This window comes from Theropithecus gelada, chromosome 7b (genome assembly GCF_003255815.1).
Source record: "Theropithecus gelada isolate Dixy chromosome 7b, Tgel_1.0, whole genome shotgun sequence".
Classification (NCBI taxonomy): domain Eukaryota; kingdom Metazoa; phylum Chordata; class Mammalia; order Primates; family Cercopithecidae; genus Theropithecus; species Theropithecus gelada.
In genome coordinates this window covers 53790020-53812743 of record NC_037675.1, presented here as the reverse complement: position 1 = coordinate 53812743, position 22724 = coordinate 53790020, and the positions used below count along the sequence as shown (strand labels likewise).

The window sequence follows — 22724 nt, the reverse complement described above, 5'->3', positions numbered from 1 at the left end:
GAAAATGCAGAAATCACCGGTCTTCTGTGTCGCTCGCGCTGGGAGTTGGAGACTGGAGCTGTTCCTATTCGGCCAGCTTGCTCCGCCCCCCCCATATACCTAAATGTTAAATGCCGATCTCAATTAACTTTGAACAACTGATTTCACTGTAGAGTGATAATGGCAATCATCTCCAAGGATCTCTGAATAAAATTTTAAATTGAAACTTAGAAATGAAGCAGTAGGTTGGTAGGAAACTCAACAGGGATAATCATACTGTTTAGTTGGTAGACTGTCACTAAATAACTATGCATATAGTAACTGGAATAGAATGCTAGTTATTAAATAGAATAACTATGATCATTGTAATAGGAGAGATACAAATAAAGTGCCATAGAAGTTTTTTTTTCTGTTTTTTGAGACGGAGTCTCGCGCTGTCACCCAGGCTGGAGTACAGTGGTGCGATCTTGGCTCACTACAACCTCCTCCTCCTGGGTTCAAGCAATTCACCTGTCTCAGCTTCCCGAGTAGTTGGGATTACAGGCACATGCCACCATGCCTGGCTAATTTTTGTAGTTTTAGTAGAAATGGGGTTTCACCATATTGGTCAGGCTGGTCTCGAACTTCTGACTTCAGGTGATCTTCCTGCCTCAGCCTCCCAAAGTGCTGGGATTACAGGCGTGAGCCACCGTGCCTAGCCTATTGAAGTTTAAAGGGAAGAAAGCCCATATTTGATTTTTGAGGTGGAAAGTCACAGATGGTATTGGGAAAGATTTCACAAAAAGCAGCATTTAAGATTGTTTTCAGAAGTTAAGATTGCAAGAGGTAGGATGAAGAATATGCTAAAATATAAATGGACTACATATTCTAGTCAAGACAATGAATGTCAAGCTGGATACAATAACCCAAGAAAGCTGTATGCTATTTAGAGCTGTGTGTCTTGCCTAAATGTGTCCTTCCTTTTCTACCTGGTTACCACCTACTTGTTCCATAAGATTGAATTCAGAAATAGTGCCTTTCTCTGGGTTATCTCATGCACTTGAATATGTGAACAATTATAGCACACAAATCAGAAAAAAATGTAAAGTACAAAATTTGACCTGAAACAAGCTGTAATGTTTAATTCTCCTTCTTGTTTCCCTAACCATTGCTATTTAGAAATGCATCCAAAATAAAGGCTTCAGAAATCTTCAAAGTAAATGAAGGGGAAAAAAAAGATATATTATACAAGTGATAACCAAAAGAAATCTAGTGTATCAAAGTAGATTTTAAACAAAAAGCTCTGTCATCCTTGATTTTTCTCTGATAAGTAATCCATCTACTACTTGGTTCTACTATGAGAACTTTTCAAATCTGACCACTTCCTGTACCTTCATTTTTACTTCTTCCTGCCATCTCTTCTCATTGGGGAAACCACAACAGCCTCCTAATAATTGGCCTTTCTTCCTTCACTTTGTCCCATGACAGACTTTTCTCCATATGTAGCCAGATGTGTCAGGATACATCACTACCATGCTGCGAAAGTCCTTTCATTGCAATTATGATCAAATAGAAACTTTTGAGTATGGTGGACACTGGCTTTGTCGCCGATCTCATTTTCTGACCCACCACTTTGTTCAGTTCGTTCTTATTACATAGTGGTCATCTTTCTGTTAGTTGAACCTGCTGGAGGTACTGTTATCACAGGGCCTTTGCAGATATTTTCCCCTCTGCTTAGAACTCATCTCTTTTACTTACTTGTGTATTTGTATGCATTACTCCATTTCTTCAGTTCTTTGTGCAAATGTCACCTTTTCAGAGAAGCCTTCCTTGATTTCCTCTCTAAAATGCCCTATCACATACTATCCCCTTGTAATTTTTTTTATTTATAGCACTTAACACTACATATTAATTAGTTTTTAAGTTATCTCTGTTTTATATTGTTCTAAAGCTAAATATTTTTATTTGGAACTTACCTGTACCCTAAATGACTAGAACAGTGACTGACATGGTAGACATTCAAATATATTTTGAATTGATGAATGAATGGACACATCTATTGTCATAATACCAACCATCCTTATGCTGTAACTTAAAAAAATTTTAAATTACATATATTAAAATTTACTTTTTGGTTATGGCTATACTCTGACTTTAATTCTGATTCTCTATTTCTAATTTTTTAGTGTCGGTTCCTGTTTTGTACCTTTTTAAACAAATGTTACTTCTCCAGTTGTTATTCTTCTTCCTCAAATCCTATGAAAATTAAATTGAACAACAGGAAAACCCCCTCTTAAAAGAAACAAAAACCTTACCAAATGCGAAACAAAATAACTATTCTTCTAGTCTTAGTTTTGGTTAGTTAACCTTGGTGGCTACCCATTTGCCCCATCTAGAAACCCCTTCGCTCTTTTCTTCCTCTTTCCTCTCCTCCTCTATCCCAATCTGCATGTACATGCTCAGTCTTCTCCCTAGTTTTATGTATTGTATTTGTAAAAAGCCTTTTGAATGTCTTCTGTCCTTTTTGGCTTTACTTCTGGTACAAGTCATCCTTGACCTATACTAATGTGATACTATTTTAAACTCTCCTTATATTTGTGTTCTTTTGCCTTCTGTTTATCTTCACATTGTTGCCAAGATTGTTGTTATATTTTTTTTTTCACTTAGAGTTCAGATTATAAGCTATCCAGGGCTGGTATTGCTGTTCTGACATCATCATTGACTTAGTTCATTCTTTCTGTTGCGCCATCCTTAGCAAGTAGCTTCTTTAAAGATGCCTTATGGTCCATGATTGCTGTTGGTACTCCAGCTATCTTATCTATTTTTGGTCAAGAAGGAGGGGAAAGAGCAAAAGTATCAGCCTGCTTTTAAGAGCCTTTTAGGAGTTCCAACCCAGTGACTCTTCCTAATACCATTTAGCCATTGCAGGCTGTTGGGGAGGCTGGGAAAGCCTGTTAATGAAATACTTGCTTTTAGCAAAGTTCTGTTAGTAAACAAAAGGGAAAGATGGATTTTGGGTGGGGACCCAGCAGTATGTGCTACCTCTGTGTTCCACCTGCTGAGATGCTTTCATCATCCCAAGTTAGCACTCACTTTCGTGCTTCCTGGCTTTTGCTCATACTTTTTGTCTTGCCTTAAATGTGTCCTTCCTTTTCTACCTGGTTGCCACCTACTTGTTCCATGAGACTGAATTCAGAAATAGTGCCTTTCTCTGGGTTATCTCATGCACTTGAATATGTGAACAATTATAGTATACAAATGAGAAAAAAAAAGTAAAGTACAAAATTTGACCTGAAACAAGCTGTAGTGTTTAATTCTCCTTCTTGTTTTTCCAACCAAGAAACTTGACCTTTTGATATATATGCTAAAACTTAAGTATATTCTTTTAAAGGTTAATTGTGTCAAAGAAGAAATATCAAGATACTGTGGAAAAGAAAAGGATCTGATGAAAGCATATTTATTCAAGTAAGCTATTTTCCTGAGTGTGCTGGACAAATATAAAGCTATACTTCTAGAATATTTAAATATGTAAAATATCACTGAGCTAGAATAAAGTTATATGTAGGGGGGATCATGTAAAGCTTAACCAAAAGTCCAAGTGATAGATTTGTTACCTAACCTCTCTGTACTTTAACTTCCTTATTTATAAAACAGAGAGTAATACCTACCTCACAAGGTAGTTTTGTGAGGCTCTTGTGTAAACTCCTACAACAAATGCCTGGTAAGCAAGTGCTTACCAAATTTAGTGTTCTGGATAGATATGTCAGGTCCACATTTGGGTGTGTGAAATAAATGTACTTTATTTTTGAGAGATCTACCAATCTCTCTGCACTTAGGTTTGATCTACCTGAGGTTTCTCAAATCCTTGGAATTTGGCTGAAGAAGTGGGGAGAGGTCCTGTTTTCTCAGGGACCCCCTGAGGACACTTTTTTCCTTCTTGCTTTCATCCCAGCCTAATTTGGGGAATTTATGTGTGTGTGTGTGTTGATTGTGAGTTGGGGAGATTGGTAGGAATCCTTGTTTGGACTCATATTTTTTTCTAGCCTTTTTGCCAGGTCCAGAGCCTAGGCTTTTCAAAGTTAATGTATTTTTTGAGAACGTTGTATTATGTGCCAGGACTCTGGTAGGTATGTGGATAAGACACAGGCTGTAACATCAAAGACCTTATAAGCTAATGTATTTGATAGACAAGTAAATTGAATTCTAAGGAAATATTGTTGTGTTTTTAAATATTACTGTGTTTTAAAACTTTTTATAGGGGCAACATACTGCTTAGAGAATTCCCTACTGACACCTTGTTTGATGTGAATGCTATTGTCGCCCATGTTCTCTTGTAAGTACAGGGGCTACCTATTCATTTGTTTACTTGTTACTTATTTATTGATTTCATTTTAAATAACCACAATTCATTAAAATATTTCAGGGTTTTAACGTTATATTTGTAGGCAACAATTTAACACAAATTACTAATCTATCTTCCCACATCAAGGATCTAAAATTTTTTTTAATGGCAAGGTATACAGAAACATGGAGATACTTTTGTAGGAGTAGGAGATGACTCAACAAAACCATATCAAGTGAGGTCCAACTGGTGGAGTGAGGATTTTGCCAGATATCTTAGTCTGTTCAGGCTGCTATAACAGAATACCATAGACTGGGTGGCTTATAAACAACAGAAACTTGTTTTTCACAGTTCTGGAATCTGGGAGGTCCAAGATCAAAGTACTGGCAGATTTGGTGTTGGGTCAGGGCCCCTAGTTTGTAGCTGGTCATCTTTTCCCTGTGTCCTCACATGATGAAAGGATAAAGGAGCTCTCTCGGGGTCTCTTTTATTAGGGTACTAATCTCATTCATTAGGCTCTGCCCTTGAATGAGGTCATTAGGCTCTGCCCTTATGACCTCCTAATATCATCATATTGGCATTTAGAATTTCAACGTGAATTTTGGGGAGACACAAACATTTAGACCATGGTACCAGGTAGGACCCTCATCTTTGTTTTTTATTTTTTTTAATTTTTTTTTATTTTGAGATGGAGTCTTACTCTGTCACCCAGGCTGGAGTGCAGTGGCATGATCTTGGCTTACTGCAACCTCCACCTCCCAGGCTCAAGCGATCCTCCCACCTCAGCCTCCCGAGTAGCTGGGACCATAGGCATGTGCCACTCATCTTCGTTATTCTCATGGGGATTTTTTAAGTACCTGGCTTTCTTCTTATCCCAGCTGGATTTCTTTCTGGATTCTCTAGCTCTGTGCCTGCCCAGTTAGTATGGAAAGAGTTTGTCCCAGCACATACCTCAGTGTTTACTGAGAGAGAAAGTTTAAGTTTTCTGGCCTGGAATCTCCATGCCTGATATTTAGGTCTATCTGGGGACCATTCTTGGAATCTTTCCCTGAATTAAGTCTGATATTCTCTTCCGTAACAGAGCTAGAAAATATAACTTGTTAAGGACACAGGTTTACATGGACTTTTCCAATTTAATGTTATAAGCCTGTTGTCCACTAAGACCTTTGCTGACATTGACGGTCTTTTTCTCCTTGGGTCTCCTCTTCCTCTCTTACCTACAAAAATTGGTAGTTTAACTCCTGGAAATTCAAAACTTACAGGTGAAAAGTTCTGCTTATCACTTTACAAATGTTCCAGTCCCAATAATATGTTAACAAAAGGCCTTTAGAAATTCCTGACAACCATGGGCCCTGATATTTGTAGACTAAGGAACCAATTGTAATGAGTGAAGATGGTCTTTTGAGGAAGGAATTCCTTGGAATCCCTTTCCTGGGACAGAGGGGTAGCCATCTTGATGGTGGGGGTTCTATGAAGCTTAGCAAGAAGTCCAAGTATTAGATATGACATTTGTTCTCAGGAAGCTTACTAGTTAGCAGCTGTTTTTCCAGTGGATACCTGATGACCCAGAAATGAGGGTGAAGAAACAGAAAAAAAAGTCTTTTCATAAAGTATGAATCCACATTTGACACCAAATCCTGGAGTGGCATATCCACACTGAACAACTTGATGACAAGGTGGTTTTGAAACAGCTGGCGCTAGATATGGAGAGGCTGTCAGCACTGAGGACTGTGTTACCTAAACTGGTTACCCCATGAGGCTCAGCTCATTCAATCCTCCTTTAGTAGTGTCCTGTTCTAAGTGCTGTACTAATGCTGATTTATAGAACTTGAAATCCACAAATAGATTATTCCCCATGTTCCTGCTGTGTGCCAGACACTTGTTAGACATTGGCTATAAAAAACAGAATAGGATATGGCTTCTGTTCTCTAGGAATTTAGTGTTGCACAGACAGATACAGAAACAGGATCTATTATTAATATGTGATAAGTAAGGAACATAGTAGAAGTATGTATGCATAAGGGCTAATGGATCCACAGAGAAGGGAATAGTTACTCATGTCTAGAATGAGGGTGGATATTTATTAGGTGGGCTTCCTGAAGGAAGTGGCAGTTGGGATGAGTGTTAAAGGATAAGTACTTGGTGAAAAAGGGGAAGATGGGAAAAGCAAGAGGAACTTTGTGACAAAGGCATAGAGCAGCCATGTTCAATCTTTTTTTTGGCTTCCCTGGGCTGCATTGGAAGAAGAATTGTCTTGGTCCGCACATAAAATACACTAATGATAGCCGACAAGCTTAAAAATATTTGCAAAAACATCTCATAATGTTTAAAGAAAGTTTACAACTTTGTGTTGGCCCATATTCAAAGCTGTACTGGGCTGCATGTGGCCCATGAGCCACCACAGGTTGGACAAGCTTGTCATAGAGGTTAGAAGTAGTTGGGAGAAGGTGGTGGTTTTACCAGAGTATAAAATGTGAAGCAGGAGATAAGAGTAGAAGAGTAGACATGGGGTCAGAGGAAGGGAATTTTTGTTTTCCCTTTGTATAAGCTTAGGCTTTTGGGTAGCCACTGAAAAGTGAGGAGTCCAGCTCTAGGCCAACATCCTTATGTGATCTTTCAGGCCTGATCATATGCAATATTCCAAGGCTATACCTGTCAAACCTTTATCTATTATATAAGAGGTATAATATATATACACATATATATACCTAGGTATTATATATATGTATATACACACAAATACATATATAGGTATTTTATATATAGTATATAATAGATATATATAAATATATGTAATAGGTATTATATATAAATACATATAATAGGTATTATATATAAATATGTAGAATAGGTATTATATATAAATATGTAGAATAGGTGTTATATATAATTATATAGAATAGGTATTTATATAATTATAGTAATTATATCTATTCCATATAATTATAATACATATTATATATTATAATATAGGTATTATACATAATTTATGTAACATGTATTATGTAATAATTTATATAATAGGTATTATAATAATAGGTATTATATATAAATACACACATATATATACCTTGGTATAATATATATACCAGTATATGAAAGATTGATTTCTGCATACTAATTTTGTGTCTTTCAATCTTATGGATGTTTATTATAAATTGAAAAATGAACTAGTTACAACTATTATACTTATTAATAATAAGCAAAATAGTATTTCTCTTATATTAAGGATATTATTACTGTAACTTATTACTAAGCAATTTTTTCTGTTTATATTCTTGCCTTTTTTCTAAGATACTCTTATCTACTATTAGATATGTACATAAGAGCTGTATATATGTGTCATATATAATTCTACATTTACATTTTATTAGTCAGTAAACAGGCAAGTCAAAATTTCCTGGGATTGCCTCCGTTTACAAAAATTCATTGACATACATATGAAAATATATTAATTTTAACTATTCCATTATTTTTTATCTAAATCCACTACTTAGCCTAATAATAAGAAATATTTACAGATGTTTGGATTTTTCTCAAAATACTTGTTTATGAACTAAAAGCTTGCATTACAGAATATGTGTTACTTTATTTGCCTTGCTTTTTAAAAATGTGTAACCCATGCTATTACTTTTATCCCAAAGCATTTGAATTGTTCCTTATTTAGAATGTTTTACTCTGGACCAGTGACCTACAGTTATACTTGAACTTTGCTACTTCGTCAACAGAAAAGATCAACGTTTTAGATAATTTGTTATTTTCAGAATATGGAATTGAAGAAAAAATTAAGTTAGTGAAATCTGAGATAGAATAACAAGTATAAACTTAGGATTATGTTTATACTAATTGTTAATATCTGAAACATATATTTTTGGACCATTATTGTCAATTATGTACCTTTTTTGGTAGGATATTTACAATATTGCTGAAACATCATTGATTTAAAATATAGTGACTTGCCAGTCTATTAAAATTTTCTCGCATTGATTTTGCAGGATATAGTAAGTGAAATACATCAAATGGTTAGGGCATAGCATAATACTTTTTACGTAGGAGAGGGGGTGTTAAGTCCAAAACTCTGAAGAGTCTGAGTTGTTACCCTACTTGTGTGTCTGTGTTTTTTATATATATATATGTTATACACACATAGAAGACCTCTGAATTAGAGAACTGACCTTACAGCAATAACAGCAGCCAGAGTAGCATGGTAGTGCTATCTTCATAGCTAGTTCTCTGCAGAATGACAAGGCAAGAGGCAGATGCTTATTCCTATACATAGCAAGGTTTGAAGGAGAACTTCAACATTATTAATATCCGAGTTTATATAGGAGCTGACACACTTACTCTTCCCCTCTGAAAAGAAAGTGCTTATCTTTTACTGTGGAATGTAAGAGCAGAAGAGGAAGGCCTCTATCCCTAAACATAAGCATTTGACTCTGGAGAAGAGAAGATAGTGTGTAGAAAAAACAAAAATTATTTTTCCTTTGTTCCCACAAAGCATAGAATACTTCTGCGACCAGATGTTTGAGGAGTCTTCTCCACACACCAACTCTGTAGCTGACATCAGTGGGGTGTCCTGTCATTCAATTCTGAGGGTACCTACCTGAAGATAGTATCAGATCCTGCATGTTGAAGGCCAAGTCCCCAAGACTGCCCCCTACCTGAGATGCCAGTCACATAGGACAGAAGCTCCCATGCTTCTGTCTGAACAGCTATCAATTTGGGTTCTCATGGCTCCAACAAGCCCCTCATCGGGCTTGGCTGTTTCTCTAGAGTGGCTCACAGAACTCAGGGGAACAATTATTTGTGTTTCTTGGTTTATTACAAAGGATACAGATGAAAAGATGCATGGGGCAGGGCACATGGGAAGGGGCGTGGAGCTTCCATGCCCTCCCCTGGTGTGCCACCCTCCTCCTGTGCATTTTGCTATCTGGAAACTTCAAGCTCTGTCCCTTTGGGGTTTTATGGAGACTTTGTTATGTAGATATGATTGATTAAACCATTGGCCATTGGTGACCAAGTAACCTTTAGCACCTCTCTCCTCCTCAGAGATTGAGGGTTGGAGCTGAAAGTCCTAACCCTCTAATCATGCCTTGGTCTTTTAGTGACCAGGCCTCATCCCAAAGCTATCCGCCAGTCATCAGTCAGCACATTAGCTTGCACAAGACATCAGTTTGGTGGAGATTGTAAGGATATCAAGAGTTGTATGCCAGGAAACGGGGTTGAGGACCAAATATGTATTTTGCAATATGACAGATATGTTTTATTTCTCTTTGAATGGAAGCAGATGGCTCCTGGAGAAAAGGAAACATGCCTGGAATGAGAATTCTCCATTTTTCTATCTTGCTAGATTTGATCTTCAGGAGACTTGATCTGTGTGGGAGCACTGGGAGAGCAACACAGGATTTCCTTCTACAGGGGCACATATAAATGCATATAGTATACATGTATGTGGCATAAATATTACAAGGTTTCACAAAAACTGAACATATTGGTTGATAGGAATGATATGGGGAAGCTGGGGGTGGGGGATGAAGGACTTTTAGGTAGACTCTTTAGTCTTTAACTTTTTTGGTACCTTTTGTGTTTCGAATCCTATAAAAGTATTACCACTTTGTGAAATAAATGAAATTTAAATTAAAAATGAGATTTGGATTTATAGTCTAAAAATTCTTAACTCTGCTTTCTAAATATACAAAGTGAAAAGTGGTAGAATTGAGTGGTTCATTCACTATGTGAGGAAAATTTTACTTCCAGCTTCTAGATGGGGTTAAAAATGGTAATACAGTTGGCCCTCTATATTCACAGGTTCTGCATCTGTGGATTCAACTCCAAGTGCATCAAGAATATTTGAAAAAAGCAATCAAATATAACAATACAACAGTAAAAAAATATAAAATTTAAAATATGGTATAACATATATACTATATTATATATACTATATATACTATATATACACCATATAGATACTATATATACCATATATACTACATATACACTATGCTATATATACTATAACATATATACTATATAAAATATAGTATAACATAGAATTTACATTGTATTAGGTATGATAAGTAATTTAGAGATTTTTTTTTTTTTTTTTTTTGGGACAGAGTCTCGCTCTGTGGCCCAGGCTGGAGTGCAGTGGCTGGATCTCGGCTCACTGCAAGTTCTGCCTCCCAGAATTATGCCATTCTCCTGCCTCAGCCTCACGAGTAGCTGGGACTACAGGCGCCCACCACCACGCCCGGCTAGTTTTTTTTGTATTTTTTTAGTAGAGACGGGGTTTCACCTTGTTAGCCGGGATGGTCTCGATCTCCTGACCTCGTGATCCGCCCATCTCAGCCTTCCAAAGTGCTGGGATTACAGGCTTGAGCCACCATGCCCGGCCAATTTAGAGATGATTTAAAGTATACAGGGAGATGTGTGTAGGTTATAGCAAATTCTCTGCCGTTTTATATGGGACTTGAGCATCCATGGGTTTTGGTATCCAAGAATCAATCCTGGATATCAATCCCCTGAGGATACTGAGAGAGGATTGTATTTAGAAAAGGAAAGTAACAACTGATTTTTATATTTATTAATTAATTATTATTATTATTTTGAGATGGAGTCTCACTCTGTCACTCAGGCTGGAGTGCAATGGTGCAATATCAGCTCACTGCAACCTCCGCCTCCTGGGTTCAAGCAATTCTCCTGCCTCAGCCTCCTGAGTAGCTGGGATTACAGGCTTGCGCCACCATGCCTGGCTAATTTTTTTTTTTTTTGGTATTTTTAGTAGAGACAGGATTTTACCATGTTGGTCAGGCTGGTCTCGAACTCCTGATCTTGTGATCCGCCCGCCTCGGCCTCCTGAAGTGTTGGGATTACAGGTGTGAGCCACTGCGCCCGGCCCAACTAATTTTTATTGATTGAGAATATGAACAATTTATATTTATTTTCCTTGTTCTTGTGTGTTATACTTGCAGCCTCATGAGATTATTGTGATGATCAAAATAACACGTGAAAATAATGTGTTATGGATTTTTCCCAGTGCTCTAAAATGTTATTTGTTTTATATATATATATATATAAATGCAGGAAGTTTTATTTATCAGTTAAGAAGAAAAAACAAATGTGAGTTCGTGGTGTGGCAGTTGCTGGGGATATTTGCCATGAGGCAGCAGTTGCAATGAAAGGCCATTCTTCTTCTTTTTCTTTTCTTTTTTTTTTTTTTTTTAGTTTCACTCTTGTTGCCCAGGCTGGAGTGCAATGGCGTGATTTCGGCCTTGTGCAATCCCCACCTCCTGGGTTTATGCGATTCTCCTGCCTCAGCCTCATGAGTAGCTGGGATTACAGGCACTTGCCACCATGGCCAGCTAATTTTTTGTATTTTTAGTAGAGACAGGGTTTCACCATGTTGGCCAAGCTGGTCTCAAACTCTGGACCTCAGGTGATCCACCGTGTCAGCCTCCCAAAGTGCTGGGATTACAGGAAGTGAGCTACCATGCCCAGCCCATTCTTTTTTACCTGTACTCATTGTTGACTCCTAAGAATCCTCAGGCCAGGTGAGGTGGCTCACACTGTAATCCCAGCACTTTGGGAGGCTAAGGGAAGAGGATCACTTGAGGCCAGGAGTTCAAGACCAGCCTGGGCAATATAATGAGACCCCAGTCTCTACAAAAAAATTTTAGGAATTAGCCAGGCATGGTGATGTGTGCCTGTCATCCTAGTTCCTCGGATGAAGCTGAGACAGGAGAATGGCTTGAGCCCAGAAGCTTGAGGCTGCAGTAAGCTATGATTTTGCCACTCAGCCTGTGTGACGGAGCAAGACCCTCAAAATAAATAAATAAATAAAATGATGCAAAAGAAAAAAAATCACCAAATGATGCAAAAGGAAAAGATAATCCAGTAAGAAAGAGTGAAACCTCATTGACTCTTTATTAAGATATGGTACTTCTTGTGACAATACTGTATTTTATTAGAAAACAGAAGTTCCTTTCCTTTTATGTTACCCATACTACTCATAACATGAACTTCAAATATTAGAAGAATGATTTTTAACTGTCATAGTTTCTACTAATATTTTATTCTTTAACACATTACTGCAGACTGTAAGGATTGAGTGTTTAGGCACTGTTACTGTATAACCTCAGGGGAAAGTTACTTTTACAACTGTCCTCCTCTGAAACTCCTGAACTGTGCCCATGCTGGTCTCTTCTGAATAGGTATTGAGCTATTGCTCATTCTTTTATCTGTATCAGATTTGTTCCTATAAGATACTGTCAGGTGGGTTCCTGTTCGATAATGACGTACTTTTTACTGGGAAATTATAAGAAAAAATTGCTTTTCTTGGATTCGAATTCCTTACAGCTCTGTTAATTGGTATTAATGGTTATATCTCCAAACTGCAAAGTTTTTTACAAAGTGCTTCTACCAGTGCATACGTGGTACATGACATATATTAGGTGCTTAAATTTTGGATTTGTGGATGATGAATTTGGAAGTTTTACTTTTTGGTTGTTAAGAATGGGAAGACCAGAAATACTCTTAAATTTTAAGGTCATAAAATTGTTTCTAGTAGTAAGAATTTTATAAGAAACAAGCTAATAGGAGAATATATAATTTATGACAAAAGACTGAGACTGATATTTGCGAACTTTATTATTGTACTCTCAAGAGGTGGCTTCTACCTGTTTGATTTGTTTTTAATCTGTGTTAAGTTAGATACACTTATTAAAAGAGTTTGGGATATTTCTTTTTATGTGTGAATCTGCCCCGTCATAATACACAGTAATTAATTTAGATAAAAGTCATTTCTTCCTCTCTTTTTTTTTTCCTGGGGGTTTTGGTATGGTAAAATATTTACATTTTCCTTTTTGTTGGGTTCTGAGAATTTGAATGATGACAGAAATGTAATACAGAAACTGTCTATCTCGAAAAAGATTGAGTTGCCTACTGCTCTAAAAGTAGGGTCCGGTAGACCCTTCGTTGTTTTTCTTTCTGACACCCACTCAATTCTTGGCCAAATATCTTATCTACCTAATAGTTATTGCAGGAAAATCTCAGGAAAAGCATGCCAAAGAAAATGAAGGCCTTTCTGGGACAGGAAGAACCTAGTTAGAGCAGCCCCAGGCTGTTTTACCCCATCAACAGAGCAAGAAAATCCCAAGAGAGACTTTTCCTTTAACCCATTTTGTCAGTATTTCTCCTCTTTGGAACTGGAGTAAGGGAGCACAGACTGTGGAATGGATCCTCATGTTCTGAAAATTAATATATTAAGGAATATATTAAAGTGAGGAAGCCATTGGGAGAAATAATAGAGATCATTACATTATGAATGTCATTAGTTTTGGTTATTATTATGTCATGGATAATGACTACTTAATGAGCTTTGGGACATTAGGCAGGATAACCTCTTTAAGCCCCATGACCTTCTCTTTAAAATGGGGTTAATGATAGTTCTACTTTCAGATGGTTGCCATGAAAATTAAACAAGACAGAGTGCATTGCTGAGGATTTTTAGTTATAAGCCCTAGAATCTGGGTCTGACTGGCTTAAGCAGAAAAGGATTTGGAGGGGATATAGGAAATCTCAGCCTTGCTAGAAGAGCTGGAGAACTGGACTCAAAGGTTACACAGCTCTGGATACAGTGAAAGTTATGATACAGAATGAGTCTGAGGAGGACAGACTGCATTATTGCTGAGCATTAGATACTACGGCTTGCATTACCTGCATTGGGGCTGTGACTAACACTTGTCATTGCTACCTTTGAAGCCAACTGTTATTGCCACTGCCTCTTGAAATAATTCTTTACTGTTCCTTGTTCTTGGTATCACTTGCTCCTGCTTCAGAATCTCAGGCAAGTGATTGTTTGTCAGATAGTCATGCCTTGTAACAAGGAATCTGGGAAAGCACGGTTGACAGTGTGATCTTTCACTTGGGCTCTGCCTACCTTGAAGACTTTGAAAACTGGACAAAGCAAAAGGGAGTGGGCAGCCCCCAAATTGACAGATTGCCACTATTCATAGTGCTTAGTACTATGCCTAGCATGTGGTAAGTACCTAATAAATATTTGCCAGTCTTTATTGCAAACAATGGTTGGGGAGGGTTATACACTCAGATTTAATTTTTGAAGCAAATAGATTGGAGATAATAAAACAATAAAAGTCATGACTAGGTGAATGTAATTTCCAAGCCTAGAATTTACATGGTAGTCCAATTAAGTTAACTAGATTGTACCACCCAACTGTTTTGAAGTAACTGAAGGGTGATTCTGGACTTGTTAGTCAAAATGTATAGGCAGCCAATAGTTCAGCTTGCCACTGAGACTCCATTGCCATTCTTTAGTTGCCACCTTTCCACCTAGTTTCCCATTTTTATGAGTGGTCAGTAATACAATTTAGAAAATTCTGGCCTTGGTGTCAGAAGCTCTACCAGCAACTAGAAGTATGATTTGGAGCAGGTTACTTAGTCTCTCAGATTGCTGCCTGTGTGTGAGTATGTGTGTAATACTGTTCCAGAAGTATTGTTGAAGGGTTAAATGAAAACCTGAAAATATCTAGCACATAGTGAATACTGCCCAGCAAATATTTCTTATAAAAGCAAAACAAGAGCCCTGGGAATGATAGAAGATCAAGTTTTACATTTCTTTTAAAAAGTGGAACAAATCTGTAATGAATGGGTAAATATTTCAGCCAGTGTAAGTTAGGGCAGCGCTTTCAGGGTGCCTGCTAAGTGGAAATATTTTTATAGTAATACTAAGGCATTATTTGGCTTTTTCACTTTCATTCCCTCATGAATGGGGTTTGGGGGTTCTAGAGGCTACGTGATGTGTGATGTCACAACAGATTGGATACAGGAGCAGAAATGAACATCCAGCTGTCTTCTATTTAGTCCAATATTAAAGATATTTGCAAAAATGTAGAACAAGGCCAGGCGCGGTGACTCATGCCTGTTATCCCAGCACTTTGGGAGGCCAAGGCAGGCAGATCACGAGGTCAGGAGTTTGAGACCAGCCTGGCCAATATGGTGAAACTGCATCTGTACTAAAAATCCAAAAAAAAAATAGGTATAGAGGTGCGCACCTCTAGTCCCAGCTACTCAGGAGGCTGAGGCAGAAGAATCGCTTGAACCTAGGATGCGGAGGTTGCAGTGAGCTGAGATCGTGCCACTGCACTCCAGCCTGGGCAATAGAGCAAGACTCCGTCTCAAAAAAAAAAAAAAAGGTAAAACAATACCATTCTTCTCACTAAGTTTTCCTTTGGTTTTGCAAATTTTAGTTATTTTTTAAATAAAAAGTATTTATGTTAACATGTAATGGCATTTATTTTTAAGAATTAATAAATATTTTTAAATTCCTGTTTTAATTTCTATTTTGGCAACTATTGATAAACATAACTTACATAAACAAAAGCTCCTTGAGGACCTCAGTAATTTTAAAGGATATAAAAGTTTCCTGAGACCAAAAGTTTGAGAACTGCTGTATTAGGAAAAACTTTATAGGAGGAACTGTGTTTGACTAATTTATTTGAAGTATTTGAGTGAACTTTTGTTTATTTAAGTATTGGACCTGCAACATGAAAATTCTGAAAAGTTTTCAAAAGTTTTTGAAGTTTAGCCTATCAAAAATACACAACTTATGCACATGGGGATTAAGTGGAATGAGTTGTTAGGGATAGATAATTTATACAGAAGTAGACAACTTTAAAAAAGGGATAATTTGGGATGAATAAATATGATCAGTCAGTCTGACTTATGCACCGAAGGGATGATTTGGAAGAATTACAGTCAGGTGGAAAGATCACTGGACTAGTACTGAGAACACCTGTTCTGTATTCTGTCCCTGGCTTCTTGATGCAATAAATGCATTTTTGAGTAAGCTCTTCAGTGTTTTGAACTTCCATTTTTTCAAATAAAGAATGGGAGTAAGTAATTCCTGCCCTACTTTTTCTTTCATTCATTCAATAAATATTTATTGAATATCTACAGTGTACTAGGCTGTATTATAAGTTTTTACAGATATAGTGATAAAATACACAAAATCCTTGCCTCAAGGGCGTGAGGGTTTAATGAGAAAGGTGGGGATAAACAAGTAAATAAATATATAAATAATTATAAATTGTAATAAGTACTATATATAAATAATTATAAATTGTAATAAGTACTATAAAGGAATTAACTAGTGAAATGAGAGGAAAATGCTACAGGCTTTACTTACACAAGACCAACAGGGAAGACTTCTCTGAGGCAATGATGTTTAATCTGAGATCATACTTATGAAATGGAATAAAAGGAATAGCTTCCAGCAAAGAAAACTGTGTGCAGAGGCTCTGAGGTTTGCCTAGAATGTTGTAAACATGAGGAATGGTAGAACAAAATGAGGTTGGAGAGGTAGACAGGTCTAGGTCTTGTTAGACCTTATAGGCCATGCAAAGAAGCCTGCTGTTTAGGTTTGTGAAGGGCTTAAAAGTGTTCAAGGCTGAGAGATCTATGTGGGATTATTCGGCCAGACTAGGGTGTTAGTGAATACAGTTTTAATCTGTTGAGACCATTGTAATAGAGAATGACCACTGTCTCACAACTGTCCCTGGTTGATGTTCTCAGAGACAGATTAATGATCTGGAGAGTGATTCTAATTTAGTATCATTAAAAGCTTACATTATCACTACTGATAATTTGTTCAATGGAGATATATTTCTCTTTTGGTTAGGTTCTTTAACAGAAGTGTGGTGTCACTAAATACATATCAGATTTTTCTACTAATTATGTCTGTATTTATTTCAGTGCTCTTCTTTTTAATGAAGTGAAATATATTACCAACCTGGAAGACCTTCAGAACATAGAAAATGCTCTGAAAGGAAAAGCAAATATTATATTCTCATATGTGAGAGCCATTGGAATACCAGGTATTCTTTGACTTTTGCTTTAATCTTTGCTGTGCCTCTGTACTTATGTATGCTGAAGTACATAAAATAGTGTATTTTCTTACTACAGTCTTAATATTTAAAATAAATCTAAAGCATCTTTACTATTACGCTATTTTTCTTTAAATGGGCAGCATAATATAGTGGTTGAACAAGAACTCTCTAGGTTAGACTTCTTGCCATACTGATTACTTGTAGTGAGCCCTTGGACAAGTTACTTAATTTCAGTTTCCTAGTGATTAAGATGGGGAAAATAAATCGTGCCTACCTCTTAGTGTAATTGTGAGAATCAAATGAGCTTTAATGAATAATTAAAATTATTTTAATTAATTAATTAAATGAATAATTAAATGGTTCCTGGAGTGTAGTAGGTGCTCTCAAAGTGTTAGCTATTTCTTTCTGATTTCCTTATAGCCCTCCTGTACCTGGTGTAGTAGTGCCCAGTATTCAGTAAATAATGTTGACTAGCTTAGATTGGAAGGAGCAAAGACAGAGTAAGGGAGAAAAATAGGAAGTTATTGCAATAAGTCAAGCAAGAGATGATGCTGGGTGGCTTGGACCAGGGTGAGGGCAATGGAGGTGGCAGTAAGTTTGAATTTTAGCAGTGTTTGGAAAGTAAAACTAACTGAGTTTGCTGATCTATTGGATATAGATTGAGAAATAGTGGAGACAAGGGTGGTTCTGGGGTTTGGGCCTGAGCTACTTGAAAGGTGAATTTGCTAGCACCTGAGGTTCAGAAGACTGGGAATAGATAGTTTGGAGAGGAAGCTCTTGGAATTCACTTTTTGACATCATACTTGTGAAATACCCAATAGACATTCAAGTAGAGATATCAATATGGTAGTTGGATATTACTAGACTGCATTTTATGTTGGGAGTATAGACTAGGGATGTAAATTTGAGAAATAAAGCTGTGAGACCAGAAGAGATCACTGAGTGAGTCTAGAAGGAAAAGAGAAGACTGAACCTATTAGATACTTCAATATTTATGTATCAGTAAGGTAAGGAGGAACCGATAAGGGAGACAATGAATGTGGTAGAAGTGCCCAGTAAGCAAGGTAAAGACAGAATTTTAAGGTGGAGAGCAGGAACAATTGTGTCAAATGATGCTGAAAGGTTGATTTAAGATCAGAAGTGCCAAGTGGCCATTATGCCTAGCAGTGTAGAAGTTACTGGTGACCTTGACAGGCACAGTTTCTGTAGAGTGGTAGGGGTATAATGCCTAGTAGGAGGGATATAAGACAGAATAGGTAGAGAGCAATTGAAGACTGAATACAGAGACTTGTTAGAAAAGTTTTGCTATTGGGAAGGAGAAATACAGGGCACTGACTGGAAGAATATATGGGGTTAGGAGAAGAATTTTTTAAAAAGCATATTTGTATGTTAACGAGAAAGATCTGGTAGGAAAGGGGAAATGCCTTACACAGGAAAAAGAGGGGAGAGTTGCTGGAGCAAAATTTTCGAGTAGGCAAGAGAGAAGGGAATCCAGTGAACAAGGGCAGGGGTTGTTCTTGGGTGGGAGCACAGAAGGTTCATCTCTGGTAACCAGAGGGATGAGAAAATATGGACATCCATGCAGCCAAGTGGGTAGATAGATATGATGCTAAGAGTTTATAAAAGTGTTTTGGTTTGTTTTTTAATTAGTTCTTTGTTCTCAGTGAAATAGACACAAAATCGTCAGCTAGTTTGAGGGAAGAGTTGAAAGAGCTATTTCGGAGGCCTGGAAATAAAGAATGGTTGTTAGGCAGCAATAATAGTTAATATCAGCAATTTAAAGTGACACCATTAGCATGGTGATGCTAGCTTGTTTTGGCTTCCCTCCTCCTCTCCCCAGCTATGTTTCCTTTTGCAGCCATAAGTATTGAACAGGCCAAACAATGAGTTAACTTGGATTATATTTTTTAGCCTAAAAAACACGGCAGGGAAATTATTATAAAGATTGACCAGGGAATTTAAGCTTAATTAGGGGGAAAGAGAAGACCAGAGAGGGAGGACCTATGGATTGTAGGTCTTGATGGGTTAGAGTTGTGTGCTATACGGAGTGAGCTGGAGATGTGTGTTTGTGTAGGGGAGGAGGCTAGATATGGAAATTAAAGAGGGGATTGCAGTAATTGGTAATTGCAAGGTGTAGAGTTAGTGGTTAAGATATGATTGAAGAAAGATGACTGTGATAAAGAAGGCCAAGGCCTGAGAGACTGGGATTTTGAAAGGATCATCTACGTGGATAATAATGAAATTCCCAAGGATTAAGACAGGGGTAGTACTAGAGAGAGTGACATTGTGATAGAAGCTAAATTCTTCATGGAATGATGGGGAGTGATCCTAGTTGGGGTGTTTTGGGTGACTCCAAGGTGGGGTGGTGAGTGGAATAATCTGATGATATGCAATTCAAGTGCTAGGAGAATGTGTGAGGGATGGGAAGATAATTGTCTGGAAATGACAATGAGGAGAAAAAGGAAAATAAAACATGAAAAGGAGGAATCATCAAAGAAATAATTCAAGAAAATTTCCGGAACTGAAGGTTTGAGCTTCCAGATGGAATGGACCTATTGAGTCCCAGCATAGTGGATTACCACAGAGCCACACTAAAACATCCTATTTTGAAATTTTAGAATATTAGATTAAAAGACTATTCTAAAATCTTCCAGAGGGGAAAGAAGAGTTTGCAGTTCAAGGATTGAGAATCAGAATGGCATTGAACTTCTTAAATTGCTGCACTAGAAATGGAAGGAAATGGAGCAGTGTTTTCAGAATTCTCAGGGGAAATGACTAGACCCTAGAATTCTGTACCCAGCCGACTATAGCTAATTGTGAAAATAAAATTAAGACACTTTCAGATGTGCAGGACTGCAAAAGTTATCTATTCCATATGTCCTCTTGTAGGAAGGTGTTAGATAATGGGCACAAGGGAGCAATAAAGAAGACGATATTGGAAAACAGGCAAAAGGACCCAACACAAGAGAGGGAGTAAGAGAATCCTAAGGATGACAGTTGTGCAACAGGCCAGGTAGCAAGAGTCCATCTTGGAGCAAATCAGAAGGCTCCGTAGAAATGTTTACAAGAAGATGGATTTGGTAGTATACTTGATATATTTGAAGTATTGAGAGAGTTAGAAAATTGTGGAAGAGTTTAGGAAGAAATTAGGAAAAAACTTAAACAAAATTTTTAAAAAGATAGTTATAACTATAGTGAAGAAGTTGCTCAAAAAGGGAAAGTGGCCATTCTGTACCGTATGGCTCATCTGTAAATAGTATTTACTGTGTCAACAAAGTAAATACTAGATATTGATCTAATAAAAGTTAGAACTATATTGGGAGAGTTGGGATGGGACGTATTTACATTTGTGGAGCTAAGTTTCAGGAAAGAGAGATGATTTGTCATCTTCCACAGTAGGAAGTCAACAGATAATACTAAAACTCTTATTATATACATTAAGTTATATATGATACACATACACATATATGTATGAAATAAAGAGTTGAGATAAAAGAAATAAGAGAAGAAGAAATAAGAGTCGAAAGGGCTTGTCCCTTGGTAATTGGAAATGCAGTAGAGGGTGGGGAGGTGGTCATTTTTCTTAATATGCCTTGTAAAATTATTGTTTTCTTTCAGTGTAAGTTTGATTAAAAAAACTAACCCAGAAATAATATACACAGACACATACACAAATAAAACCGAACATGAAAATTGTGTGGTGCATTCATATTCTCTTCCCTATTACTAGAAAGAAACCACCACAAGTTTGTTGTATATTATATTCTCAAGTAAAACTCATTTTCTACTCCCTCTGAATTCTTCTCTTACCTTGAATAGAATAGACTTTTTATAACTTCTTTTAACTGCCTGCATTTTCCCAACTAGTATCCCTGTGAAGGATTTTTCTTTAAATATAGTAGAACATAAAGGAGGGTAGGATAATATTCAGAATAGAAGTTTACATAGAGTCACACAAACTAATTTTTTGTGTCTTCCAACTCCCTTTATCTCTTCTTCAGAGCACAGAGCGGTCATGGAAGCTGCTTTTGTGTATGGGACTACATACCAATTTGTCTTAACCACAGAAATTGCCCTTTTGGAAAGTCTTGGGTATGTATAAAAAGCATATGTCAAAATTTAAAGGTTTTTTTTTTTCTTGTTCACTTATTTCACATTACTTAGCATTTCCATTATACTCCCACAGCATGGGCTTAGATAAAGGAATCATAGCAGATGTGAATATATAAATGAAACCTGAAATCCTCTTTATTACTATCATCTGCTGTATTACAGTCTTAAAATATACAGAAATGATGTTAGACTAAGGTAACGAAGGCAGTGTGGATAAGCCACGAGATGTGAGTGGCCAAGTGGGATATCTTAGGAATGGATCTCCTGTGGTGATCACATGGGGGGGTAAAATAACAGCTTTCAAAATGAAGCTTCAGAAATTCTTTGTGAGACTTTTGTAAGTTACTTTGTCATAATAATCTTAAATGTATTTAGGTACAGTTTTTGAACAGAACGTTTGAATGTTTATTTTTCTTGTCTAGTTTACAATTTTAGGTAGAAGCCTATTTTCCACACTTTTTGGCTGGGCAACCTAGGGTTAAAGTTTTCTTTCTTTTTTGTTTGACTTCAAAATGCTCTTCAGGAAAATTAATCCAAAACAGGGCAAAATGGTGATTGTATGACCTTTTAATGCCATCCAAGAGTTTTTAATGAGCCCTCCTGCTGACCTCTCAGGAAACAGCAGCTATATGATATGCCGCACACAAATGTTTAAAGCCCAGATGTTTTACAGCTCTACATTTAGAGGCTAGTGCATAGCAAACTGATAAGGTGAAATGACTTTTGAGGGAAGGGGAGTAGGGAGAGAAGAAAGTTTCTACAAAGAGAAGTTATATTTTTATTGCTCTGTATGACATTGACCAGCATTCCTTTTTCCATTAGTCTCTCCTTATTGACCTGTCTCATTCTGCTGGTTCTCTCATTAATGAGTTAAATAAAATGGATGCATGCTCACTGTTTGTCTGTACTGCTGATTTCCCATCCTGGAATAGGGGAAGCCTTGTTATTCTCCATACCACAGTGATTGCATGCTAGCCCCACCATTTTTCTGGGGGTTAGTTGTTTGTATTCTCTCATGTTACCAGCCTCTATATTTTTTAGTTAATGAATAATTGCAAATAATAGTGTTATTAAAACATAAAGAGGTGGTTATTTATTGGCAAGGTATAGGTCCTATTATTTACCTTACACATCCTGTTAAGTTATACTATACATATATATAGTATATGTGTGTGTATATATATGTACGTGTATATATATACACGTATATATATCGTGTATATATATACACACAGAATATGTATATATATTCTGATCTAAGACTAAGGCATGGTATTGTTGTGTAAGTTTTTTTGCTTTTCCCGTTTTTTAAATGGGAATTTAAAAATGCACAGTTATCTTCTTATCCTGTTTTTCATTTGCTTTGAGTATATGATGTATTGGGGAAGTTTGGATTATCATTTCTTCAT

The 22724-nt window shown here is 36.9% G+C and overlaps 1 protein-coding gene across 2 annotated transcripts in view; it reads left to right on the top strand.

Annotated features, from left to right (window-relative positions):
- The window catches only part of TXNDC16 (thioredoxin domain containing 16), a 131180-nt gene that overhangs the window by 21007 nt on the left and 87449 nt on the right, over positions 1 to 22724 (top strand). For both annotated transcript variants that reach the window (XM_025393016.1, XM_025393017.1), the window contains 4 exons: positions 3350 to 3423; positions 4217 to 4291; positions 17069 to 17190; positions 21204 to 21294. In XM_025393016.1, coding sequence (XP_025248801.1) covers positions 3350 to 3423; positions 4217 to 4291; positions 17069 to 17190; positions 21204 to 21294 — 362 coding nt within the window. The remainder of the gene's footprint in view (positions 1 to 3349; positions 3424 to 4216; positions 4292 to 17068; positions 17191 to 21203; positions 21295 to 22724) is intronic.